Source organism: Lathyrus oleraceus, chromosome 5, assembly GCF_024323335.1.
Source record: "Lathyrus oleraceus cultivar Zhongwan6 chromosome 5, CAAS_Psat_ZW6_1.0, whole genome shotgun sequence".
In the NCBI taxonomy this organism is placed as follows: Eukaryota; Viridiplantae; Streptophyta; class Magnoliopsida; order Fabales; family Fabaceae; genus Lathyrus; species Lathyrus oleraceus.
This window is the reverse complement of record NC_066583.1, coordinates 163,390,163-163,403,105: the sequence shown is the minus strand read 5'-3', so window position 1 is coordinate 163,403,105 and position 12,943 is coordinate 163,390,163. Positions and strand designations below refer to the sequence as shown.

The window sequence follows — 12,943 nt, the reverse complement described above, 5'->3', positions numbered from 1 at the left end:
CATAGAAGAAATCAAAATCTAGCAAATGTCTAATAAGACATTTTGAATTTGACAATATGTATAACCAAAATGAGAGGCTAACTTGTGGTGTCTGAAACTATAGGCCAAATAAACAGTGTTCTTCGAACATTCAGTACTATGATGATATTATTAGTCATTATAGCGATAGTATAGTATAATTAATTCGCCTATATTAGTCATTATTCGCATGAAGGAAAACTTGCATCGCAATATGATGATATTATTGACAAAGTTGCACTAATCAGTTGGACACAGCCGCTAGTGGCGCCCCGGGTTAGAGCTACTCATTTTCAATGCCTCTTAACTATACAAAAGATGCATTAACTTGCAAAAAAAAAAAATAGTATCATTTAACTATGAAGCTTGTATATGTGACTATCAAAGATGAATCTATCGCCGGACTACCGAACCCAAAAAAAATTAGTGTTTTAGTCTTATTATTTGAGAATTTTTTATTCCATCTTATGGGATGGAAAAACACATTTTTGAAAATCTAAAATGTCTTTTAAATTTTGGAGATGTATCTTCGAAGTATTTTAGCACATATCCCATGCATTCCGCTCTGAAAGACATTTTACACGTTTATTATTTCGGAGATGCATCTTCGTTTAAGAGTTACAAAGATGCATTTTCGTACCTTATCCGAACAGTGTAGATTATGTTTGTTTTATGGTTTACACAGATGAAAGTGATGATTTATAAATGTTAAAAACCCTGTTATGTGATGTGATTTAAGTCATACAATCGATATGCAAAAAATGTCATACATGAATCCAGATGGTCAGAAAATGACATAAATAAATAAAATTGAAATACACAATAAAATAGAATGAAGTGAAAATAAAATACAATCACTACTACAAAAAGTACCTTTCGTAACGCCATTTCACCTCGGTCAAAGTATCCACCACGGTAGAATCTATTACTTAGGTGCTTTTCTTTTACTTTCAATTTTAAGCCACTTTTCACCACGGTTGGAACTTCCAACCGTGGTGAAAAGTGACGTCTGGTCATGAGTTCGAATCCTAGCACCTACAATTTTGTTTTTTATTTAAAGCCATTTTTTACCACGATTGGAACTTCTAGCCATGGTGAAAAGTGGTACATGGTCATGAGTTTGAATCCTAACACCTACAATTTTGTTTTTATTTATTTTAAGAATTTTTTTATCACGGTTGGAACTCCCAACCGTGGTGATAAGTCACTCAGGGTCATGGGAAAATATAAGTGTATTTATTGAGTTTCTTCACCGTCCTTAAACAAATCTTTGTCGTCCATTTAGTGACTATCAACGCTCAATAGACTATCATTAATGATCAACGTGAAACCTAAAACGTAGATGAACTTCCAACTTAGACGAACTTCATCTTCTACCTCCAAACATCATCTTCCATTTACGACACTATATTTCTCCCCTAAACTAAGCTCGAAAACATCATTACTTCCATAAACAAAACTCGAAAATATCATTTCTTTCATTAACAAATTTTAGAACTCCATCACCTCTTCTCCAACTTGAATGAGACAAGGAAAATATGGATTCAATTTATCAATGTTAGTTGTTGTTGCTCTTGTTGTTCTTTTTGTTGTTGTTGTTATTATTGTTATTGTTGTTCTTGTTGTTCTTGTTGTTATTCTTGTTGTTCTTGTTGTTGTTGTTGTTATTGTTGTTGTTTTGTTGTTGTTCTTGTTGAAGTTCTTGATGTTCTTGTTGTTCTTGTTTTTGTTTTTATTATTCTTACTGTAGTTATTGTTGTTCTACTGCTGCATTTTTATATTAAAGTACATACAACAACCATTTTTTAAAGTAATTGTTGTGATAGGTTGAGACATACAACAACGGTTGTTTAAAGTAACTTTTGTGATATGTTGCATGCTACTTGACTTACAACTACGGTTGCACGATCGTGGTGGAAATAATCATACATACAATCACACCTTACCTCACAATGATTGCCCAGACGTGATTGTATCCCTTTTCCAACCGTTATAAGAAGTGTTTTTGTGTAGTAGTGAATCCATAATGAATCCAAAGTACAACTATTATATACTGTTGCGTATGCCAGACTACAGTTCCTCTGGCTCCACGGCCTTCACTACCCCCATCCTCCAGCGCTGTCTCCGGTACATCAGTGCCTCTGTAATAATGGCATCTAGGACCTGCCTCACCTCATACCCATTAGGGAAGATAACTCTGTTAATGTCTGTATGCACAATCTTCATTAGCCAATGATATCTAGGCAAGACATCATGAGCATGATCTAACTGTGCTTGCTCATCCTCTAGTATCTCCTGATGAGCTGGCCTTGTTGGATCTCCTAGAGAAGCATGTACCATATATAAATGTGACACCCTTAAGAACCACCTGATGTACCTGTCGACGCAACTCTAGTCTCTCTCAGCTATTGTACTTCGTGCCTCCTCAGGTACCAAATGACTAAGATAATCATCAAATATAACATTCATCTCTCTACGTGTTATAGAAAGAGGAGTAGAGACAACAAGGTGTTTGGGAATAGTCTGAGTGTAGCCGAACTTTCGCATGACACGCTCAGAAAGATAAGGAAATGTGAGACGTGAGTCGCAAGCCAACCATCTCGAGTATATCATTATGACATGATAAACATCTCACAAAGCGGGAGATGAAATGATGAGGTCTCAGTGTGTTATCTCTCCATGAATGCAGTAAGAATCCCGTGGTTGACCATAGTATAACTAGTCATGCACAAGTCCTTCTTCCCAGATAGGGACAAAGAAGCCTGAAACCACTCCTCATTCGGCTGAGACAAGCCAATAATCTTCCAGCCATTATTAATAAACTTCAGCGGATCACGGTCCTGCTGAAAAATAAATCAATTTCATAAACTTGTAATATAGTAATAAACATAATTTAAAAATAATGAATCCAACTAATTTTACCTCTCCGTCCCAGATATGTCTGACAGTATGGTTTGGGTAGAGAGGTAGTAATGACAACTCTATAGGGCCGCATTCAAATGCCTGAGATGGCTCTGGCTCAGCATCCTTAGCAGACTCACATTTGGAGGTTGCACTAGCTCAACAAACTTATTAGCATGAGGTACCTCTGGTACCTGAGGTTGCATTGGTTCCTCAGGTACCACTGATGACTCGGGTACCTCTGGCGACTAAATAAGTGAAACATGTTGCATGCGGGAGGATGAGGGTTGTGATGCGTCGGTAGATGAAACTTGTCTCCTATGGGAAGAAGAAAATGGAGAAGCATGCCTCTGCATGGATAGAGTGAATAAGAGCCTCAGAAACCTGACTCTTCTCCCTCTGCACTGATGCATGTTGTGCAATCCTCTAGTGTCTCAGTTTGTCATATAAATCAACCATAATGTATGTAAGTAAACCAGATAATTAATACAAGCAACAATACAATCAATAAATGCAAAAAAGAAAAACAAATATGTAAGTTACGGAGATGCATCTCCGGGTACTGGGAACCAAACATTGAGAAATTTCAAAGATGCATCTCTAAAATTTTCTGCAACTCTTCAGGTCTGTCAATGGCGGTAATGCAGACCACTAAATCCTAAAAATAATGATTTGATCGCTATTTTTAACCATCTAACATGTTCTACAATATGTATAAACTATCATTTGTGTATTTTCTACTAATTTATTACCTAAATCATCAACTTCTACTCATTTGTACAAAAACTCAAAAAAAATCAAAACATCAAAAACTTACAAATTCATAGTTTTACTTTAATGTTAAATGATGTCTCTAATGTACTTGATGTTGATGGAAGAACCTTTGAGCTTGCTTGATTGATTTTGGACTTGGTTGATGGAAGAAGCTTTGAGAGAGTTTGAGAAAGTTGAGTTTTTTTAGAAATGAGAAAGGAGAAGGGTTCTGGCACAATTTAAGCTTTAATACCACCTGGAGATGCATCTCTGAAATACTTTTTAAGATGTATCTTTGAAGTTTTTTAACGTAAAGTCAGAATTCTATTTACTCAGGGTGCGTTCGGATATTCATCTCCAAAAACTGGGGGCATTTATGTATTTTGACATGGTGCCCTAGTAATATATATGGTTCATTAAGAAGTTTCCTATTTTTGAGCTTATTTTTTATGGGCCTTTTAAAGCCCGACTCGAAAAATCCCTAAAAAAAAATGGGTCAGCCCGTATGGATTATGGCTAGCCCGCATCCCAAAAAAACTTTAGAACGTTTAATATAATTAGCCCATAATAAAAATTCAACAAAGAGAAAAAAAACCCAATTGGGCCAAACTCTCTCTAATCTCTTATATAACTTAGAAGGCCCACTGTCCACAATAGAAACTAACCCAATTGGCAATTAAAATTTACACTGAGACTTAAAAATGAATTGAGAAAAAAAGACCTAACATGTTGTTGTTACGTTACAACTTACATGGGTTTCTGTTCTACTGGCCAACGACTGCGTTTCACGTTCGACTTAGCTCCGTTTCATAAAAGGGTTTATACTAGGTTTGGCATTCAACTTACATGACTCAGACTTAAAAGAGTAAAAGGGTTTCTACTGGGTTTCATTCTTCTACGAGTTTCTACTGGGTTTCTCTTTCATTTCTTTCTGTTGTGTTTCGAGTTTGACTATCTACTGGGTTTCGAGTTCGACTTAGCTTCATTTCGTTTCTGTTGCGTTTCGAGTTTAACCTTCTGCTGTGTTTCGAGTTCTACCTAGCCCCATTTTGTTTCTGTTAGGTTTCAAGTTCTACCTTTTGACGCGTTCCGGTAAGTGTTGTTGTTGTGATTGTGAGTGTAACTGTTACAAGTGTTTCCCTTCTACTGAGTTTCTACTATCGTGACTCTGTGATTGTTGTCGTGAATCAACTTTGATTTCGTGACTACGCGATTATTATTGTTATGATTTAGAGTTTTTTTTTGTTGCTCTGATTTTTGGAAGTTGATATTGTTATTGTGTTATTGATTTAAAGTTGCTATTGTTCCTCTGATTTTTGGAAGTTACAATATAATCTTATTTTGCTGAATCTGTTGCTTGTTATTGTTATTCTGTTGACTTACATGTAGGGATTATAATTTGTGTCTAATATAATTATAGAAAATTGTAATGATAATGAGGTTAATGCCAGGTAAGTTAGGGCAACTCCACTTGTACCATTATTTGCTCAGTCTAATGTAATTGATCTTGATGACACTGAGATTAACCAAGAAGAGTCTTCCAATCCAACTATCAAAAAACAATAGACCATTACATCTAAAGTGTGGAAACATTTTTTAAATGTTGGGGTTGTAGACGGTAAAGATAAATGTAAATGTAAGGGTTGTGAAAAATTATGAGTTGTGGTGCAACTAATGGAACTTCTTTATCTTGTCATGTTAACAATTGTAAGCTTATCCCAAAATTTCATGATGTGGGTGATATGATACTTGATGCCGAAGGAAGATTGAGAAAGAAAAAGTTTGATCCTAAGGTTAACCATGAGATCTTAGGTAAAATGATGATTACACACGGTGTTCCGTTTAATTTTGTTGAATGTGGGGCTTTTAGGAAATATCAAAAAAAATTGAATGATGATTGTACCTTTGTTACTAGAAATACTTCTTCCAACAATGTTCGGAAATCTTATAGAAATTCAATGAAAGAGGAATTCGTCCAAGCTCTCATGTGCACACAGAGTCGGTTATATAGTTTTGAAGGTGAACTTGTTAACTTTTCTCAAGTGTATAAATAATGTTGCATGGTTATATGGTTTCTCAAGTGTATGAACCGGTTATATGGTTTCATAATGTTGAATTTCACAATGTAGAATTCCACGATCTATAAATTGGTTATATGGTTTCATAATGTAGAATTTCAAAATGTTGCATGCTGCATGGTCATAACGACCATTTTTCTTGTTTTGTAGAATTTGATAATGACAATAATACTAATTAAGATGATGGAAGTGGACAAGCATCTAACACATTTGAAAATCTAAATGTCATTGAAGAAAACTCAAGTAACGTTGCGAGTCGAGTTAGGACAATTTGATTTTGTGTTAAGTTTGATAACTTAAAACTTGTTAGAGCAAGTTATTTTGCGTTATTTTATGTTATCTTGGATAATTTGCAATTTATTTTAGACTATTTAAATTTTTGTGTTATGTTCGATAGTTTGTGTTTTATTTTGGATGATTTGAATTAAGTTAATGTGTTGTTTTAGATTTTAATTGGTAACTTAGATGGATTATTTTGAAATTTTAGTTTTGAATTTAAAATTTAAAATTTAATACATATATTATTGCATAGTTACTTATAAAATAAAGAGACTATTTGAAAAAAAATTGGTATAAAAAAATAAGAATGTGCCCATGTAGGGCCCGGTAGTCTGCAACCCATATAGAGTTGGGTATGCATAGTAAAATTAGAACTCATATTCAATATGTACTTTTAGGGTCCAGTCCTGAAAAGCCCATGGCCCACCAGGGCCGACCCGTTTAAGGTCGGATAGCCTGTTTTGACAATTCTACTTATGATGATGTGAACTTCGAAGTGACTATGTGCTCGTGAAATTCAACATGTAAATTAAGGGATCGAGTATTAGGTTATGTTATACTACTATCTCCGTCTCAAAATAAAAGTTGTTTAAGGTTGTTTCACACATATTAAAAAAATAAATTAATGATTGAATGTAACAATTTTGCAAAAACTATCCCTATTTATTATTAGTTATTATAAATTATCATCAATGAATAGTAGTAGGGTTTAATGACTTTAAAGTTGTGTAGAAAATGTTAATTAAGAGTAAAGTTGGAATAAATTAATTAATATTGTATTGAAAAGATAAAATGACACATATTTTGGGATAAAATTCTTTTGCTAAAGCGACATTTATTTTGGGATGGAGAAAGTAGGTAGTTTGAATATGCTATTTAAATGTGCAATGTATTTGATAGGTAGTTTAAATGATCAACGTATTTTTTTTGGATGTTGGATTAGACTATATTTCTGCCATTTTTTCCCTTTTTGAGTTGCAGAATATTACAGAGTTGCATCTTTGGATTCGTTCAATGTTTTTCCAGAAACCAGAGTTGCATTTCTGGATTTTTTTCTGTGTGCATTGTTTGACTTCATTTCATTGTGTTTCATTTGTATAATGCTATTTTAGTTTAGTTACATACATTATGGCGGATAATCAAGATAAATTGAGGCACGACAGAGTTGCGCAACATGCATCGGTTCAGAGAGAAAGAGCTCGATCATCGCAGACACCGGTCGATTCTAATTTGGTTGATATGGAGACATCAACTTTTTGGGATCATACATTTCCTCATTCGTCTTCCCGTAGAAGGCAAAAGCCACCTCATAATTCCCCGGGAGCCTCACTGGTACATGTTGAGGCACCCCAGGCGGCACCCCAGGCACCTTAGCAATTTGGAGAAGGTTCGTTTGACTTATCATTGTTGTCTCTATATCCAGCCCATGTTGTCAAGCATGTGTTGGAGGAGAGGTACAATTCAATTATATTCATTCTTTGGAACATATTTGTTATAATATTCGAAGTTTCTGACAATTTTTTTTGTAGGACCGTGATGCATTCAAATGCATCAACCATGGTAGGAAGATTACTGGTCTGCCGCAGACTATTGAGTAGTGGTTTCAGGATGTGATGTAGCTACCTGGGTTGCGAGACTTGTGCATGATCGATTATGTTGCGATTATCCAGATTATGTTGTCCATGTTTATAGAGAGATGACACTCTGAGACACCAACTTTTCATCTTCCATATGGTGAGATGTCCGTGTATTTGGTCTATCTGTACTCCAAATTAATTAAAGATGGTATGTGGAAGACCAAATAAATGGCAAGCAATTGCACACTGTTAACGGTAATATATTAGCATATTTTAGTGTTTGTGTATAATTTACATAACACTTAAGCTACACCATTACTATCAATTCATATGTACCATTTTCAATCTTGGATCCTCCAACACTTTCCACACATATTTGGTTGGTCATATATTCCAACCTACACTGAGGATATGTCACATGCTTCTACATTCTCCACACTCAGAGAGAATTAGGTGACAAAGATACTAGAGAAAGAGAAGACTAGGGTAGATCATGTTATTGATGTATTGCCTAAATGTCGACACATCATGGATATGGAGCAAGCGGGTAAAGATAGAGAAGTATTTTGAGAAGGCTCAGAGGCAAGGGATATTCTAGATGCTATCATGGATGAGGCACATAAGACACTGCAGTATAGGAGGTAGTGTACGAATAGAGGGACCGAGTCTGGCATACTCGGTAGTGTATAATATTTATATTATGAGCATTATTATCATTTGTATTTTATTTTGGCTACATTATGTATTCCAAATTTATTCATTTATATATGGAATTTTCATATTATTTGAAAAATGTATGATTTAATTTATATAAAATTCAATATGATAGTATAGTTATAATACGTCGTCAATTACATTAATGCGTCTCTAAAATAAAGTTAAAATTTACTGTCTAGTGTGAATACAAAGACGTATCTCCGTATTCTATTTAGTGTGTTTATAGAGATGCATCTCAATTTATATCAAAATGAGGTGTTTCAGTCAGGAATGCATGTGAAACATATATGGTGAATCTGAAGATACATCTCCAAACTAAATTTTTAGAAAAATATGATGTAAGACTCAATAAGAATGCGTTTTTGTGAAAAAATAGTGCATTCGAAAATACATCTCTAAAATCAAAGAGATATTTTTGAATTTCTTTAAGATGTTTTTCCACCACTTAAAATAAGAGAAGCAATTTCCATTAGTTAAACAACAGACATTCCCTATATAAAAGTTGGTTTGAACTTGATATTAGTTTTTGGCGAATAGAATTCTTGGTCTCGGTATAATTAAAATCAAATAAAATTAAAAAATAAAATGAATTTAATAATAGATAAGTAAGTTTTAATATTCAATATTTTAAAAATTAGTCAATATATATCTAAATATTAGTTAAAAATATTATTTTCTACCATTTTATATTTATGAGTTAGTTGAACAATTTCTTTCGTAAATTGTTATTTACAAAATTTATATTAATGATCATCTTACAACTTATAGAAGATTCAAACTCAATATCAATTACAAGATAATATTTGTAGCATCGAGCGAGAATCTCAAACTATTTAACTGAATAATTAGTTATATTATATATATATAATATATATATATATATATATAATATATATATAATATATATATATATTATATATATATTATATATATATATATATATATGATTTTTGCAAATATACTATTTTTTAATTTGTAATTCATATTTCTTTGTATTTGTTTTCGTGAATATATGAAATAATAAAATAATAATGTTATGTTTTCTTTTTAATTATTTGTACATCAAATATGTGATATGATGCCACAGCCTTTTTACTAAGATTAGATTATCATATCACTATTAGATCTTAATTTTATTTAACTTTTTATCCTATTATCTTTCTGTCGTATTTTGCACATTAAATAGTTTTATTATCGTGTGATATCCACTAAATTTTAGGTTAATTCATATGATATCCACTAAAAAAAGTTTAAGTCTCTTAATTTTTATTTTTTAAATAACTGCTGAGTCCCTTGTAAAAAAAAATATTATAAATATCAACATTATAAAAATATTAAAATTTTAATTAACAATTAATATTTTAAAACATTAAATAAACTATTATTAATATTTCCTGAGTTGAACTACTATAACTCTTTATTGATATCATTTATTAATAATACTAACTTGTGTAAGAAAATAAAAAACTTAAGATGAATATATCTATAAATTAAAATAATTAGACACAAACAACACACATCAATCACGTTTACAAAAGCATTACACTTGTTTCCATCGTTTTCACCATTGTCAAAATAATTTCTAGTGCCATAATAACTTTTTCGAACACAATTACACTTGTTTCCATCGTTTTCACCATTGAAAAAACTGTTTTTAGTGCCATAATAATTTCATTTGTTACTTGTATCGTATTCACACAAATTTGCATTTTGCTTTCTCCTTACCAATACATATCCACCTATATAGCATATATATAAGCAATTGAAAGGGGGGAGAGAGAGAGAAAGAGATAAGAGATATATGGAGTTTGTAGCATTATCATCACAAGTTCTTTATGTATTCACTTCAATTATATTAGTTATATGTCTTTGCTTGCTCACAACACTAACATATTTTTGGTGGATTTTACCTAAACACAAACATGTAAACCTTAAGAAATGTGGATTTGATGGGCCAACCCCAAGTTTTCCATTTGGAAACATCAAAGAAATGAAAAGGAATTCTTCCTTTTCTTCTTCACTTGATATCACTCATAACATTCACTCTATCATTTCTCCTTATTACTATTCTTGGCAAAAATCTTATGGTAAACTAAGAATCCCATTTTACAAATCAATATTTTTTAATAGTGATTGATATTTATTTATGTTGAATAATGCATTGTGTTTTGGTTTGTAGGGAAAGTTTTCATTTATTGGTTGGGGACAGAGCCATTTTTATATATTGCAGATCCTGAATTCTTGAAGATAATGTCTTCAAAGGTTTTGGCTAAGAAATGGGGAAAACCAAGTGTTTTTAGAAAAGACAGAGAACCAATGTTTGGAAATGGTTTGGTGATGGCTGAAGGGACCACATGGGTACATCATCGACATGTTATAGCCCCAACATTTACTCCACTTAATCTTAAGGTTTAAAAATCTCTATCTATCTATCCATACATACACATATATATATATATATATATATATATATATAATATATATATATATATATATAATATATATATATATATATTATATATATATATATATATATATATATATAATTATATATATATATATATATATATAATATATATTATATATATATATATATATATATTATATATATATAATATATATATATATATTATATATATATATATATACTAGATTTAATTATATTATAAGTTAAAGTTTGAGTTATTTTCATGTTATATTGACGTTTAACTAGTTGTGTCTTGCTGATTTTGTTTAAACATAACTACTTTAATTACTAACCAAAAGAAAATTACACATTAGATGTGAGTCCAAGATATACTAAAAAAACAAAAAGACAAAAGTATATCATCATATAAAAGAAAGCGATTTTTATTGAGGTAAAAATAATATAAAAAAATTGTAAAAGAATGAGTTATATATTATTAATGCATAAATACGTTTCTTTTTATATTATGTAACAAACGGATACTAAATATGTTCAAAAATTTTGTTCTCTTTAGACAATGGCAAGCATGATGGTTGATGCCACCAAGAAAATGATCAAAAGATGGAATTCCCAAATTAACTCCGGCCACCTTGAAATCGACATTGAAAGAGAGATTGTCGCAACTGCCGGAGACATTATAGCAAAAGCAAGCTTTGGAATGGGAGATGAAAAAGGAAAATTAGTCTTTGAACAGCTAAGAACTTTGCAAATGACCCTTTTTAAGACCAAAGGATATGTGGGGGTTCCATTTGAAAAATTCTTTAATTTCAAGAAAACATTTGAAGCCAAGAATATTGGTAAAAATGTTGACAAGCTCATGTTATCCATCATAGAAGATAGGATGAATTCATATGATAAGAAACAACATGAACAAGATTTGTTGGGTCATTTGTTGAAAGAAAATCATGAGATTGATGGAAAATTGAACAAGGCATTAACAAAAAAGGAATTGGTTGATGAGTGCAAGACATTTTTCTTTGGTGGCTATGAGACAACATCACTTTCAATCACATGGACTTTGCTACTTCTAGCTTTGCATCAAGATTGGCAAAACCAATTGAGAGATGAAATTAAACAAGTGATTGGTAATATTGAAAAACTTGACATCAACTTACTTGCGGATTTAAAGAAGGTAAGTTCAATTTAAAGTTTAGTGGCTTTTGTTATATTATAGGCAAAAGAGTTTGAGCTAAATATGTTCTATAGGATAGTTTTAAACGTGTGTAATTTTTTTATACATGCAGATGAAATGCGTGATGAATGAAGCACTTAGACTTTACCCACCGTCTCCAAATGTGCAAAGACAAACTATGGAGGATATTCAATTAGACAATTTAAAGGTGCCTAGAGGGACCAATATTTGGATTGATGTTGTAGCAATGCACCATGATGTTACAATATGGGGGAATGATGCCAACAAGTTCAAACCGGAGAGGTTTATGAATGATGCAAATGGAGAATCCAACCACAAAATGGGGTATTTGCCTTTTGGCTTTGGAGGAAGATCATGTGTTGGTAGGAACTTGACTTTCATGGAGTATAAGATAGTGTTAACACTACTTCTTTCTAAGTTTAAGTTTAAAGTCTCCCCTAGTTATCACCATTCTCCTACTATCATGTTGTCTCTTAGACCCAAACATGGACTTCCTCTCATAGTTCAACCATTGTAGAATGTTATTGTATTAGATCATACGTGAACATGCATCTCTTTTCTCCTTGTACTTTAGTTATTTGAGTAGAAATAAATTAAGCTACTATTAGAAGAAAAGAGTTAATTAGTTGGTTTTAAGTTAGGTAGACAATTATAAGTTAGATTATTCTTTAATGGTGTGTAAATACACCATTTATATATTTGTATTAATCAGATTTTGATAAAATAATTGTATTATTTTGGAGATGTGAAATTCCAAAATGATATAAGAGTAAAAAAAAGAGTCTTTTTCCTTGCCTTTTCCTCTCTCTTCCTTTATTTCTTTTATTTCTTTATCTCTCTTTTCCATCCAAGAAACCTTAATCCTCTTCCTTCTATCTTCGATTCATTTCTGTCTTTCCTTCATCCATGACCGAAACAACCTATTTTGACTTCTCCAACAACCCTTTAAATCCATATTATCTCCATCTAAACAAAAACCTTTCAATTGTCAACCCATGAC

General features: G+C 32.0%; 1 protein-coding gene across 1 annotated transcript; it reads left to right on the top strand.

Annotated features, from left to right (window-relative positions):
• The first annotated feature begins 10,040 nt into the window (after positions 1 to 10,040).
• LOC127080506 (cytokinin hydroxylase) lies at positions 10,041 to 12,739 on the top strand. Its single transcript, XM_051020817.1, has 4 exons — positions 10,041 to 10,410; positions 10,503 to 10,732; positions 11,305 to 11,922; positions 12,035 to 12,739. Exons 1-4 carry the CDS (start codon positions 10,125 to 10,127, stop codon positions 12,458 to 12,460), a joined length of 1,560 nt encoding a protein of 519 aa, XP_050876774.1. The 5' UTR covers positions 10,041 to 10,124; the 3' UTR covers positions 12,461 to 12,739.
• Positions 12,740 to 12,943: the final 204 nt, after the last annotated feature.

What these genes read in the sequence shown, in the direction of transcription:
- LOC127080506 (XM_051020817.1), top strand. Translation starts at nt 10,125, where the DNA reads ATGGAGTTTGTAGCATTATCATCACAAGTTCTTTATGTATTCACTTCA. An exon ending in TTCTTGGCAAAAATCTTATG is followed by an intron (nt 10,411 to 10,502) that starts GTAAACTAAGAA and finishes TTTGGTTTGTAG; the next exon opens with GGAAAGTTTTCATTTATTGG. An exon ending in TACTTGCGGATTTAAAGAAG is followed by an intron (nt 11,923 to 12,034) that starts GTAAGTTCAATT and finishes TTATACATGCAG; the next exon opens with ATGAAATGCGTGATGAATGA.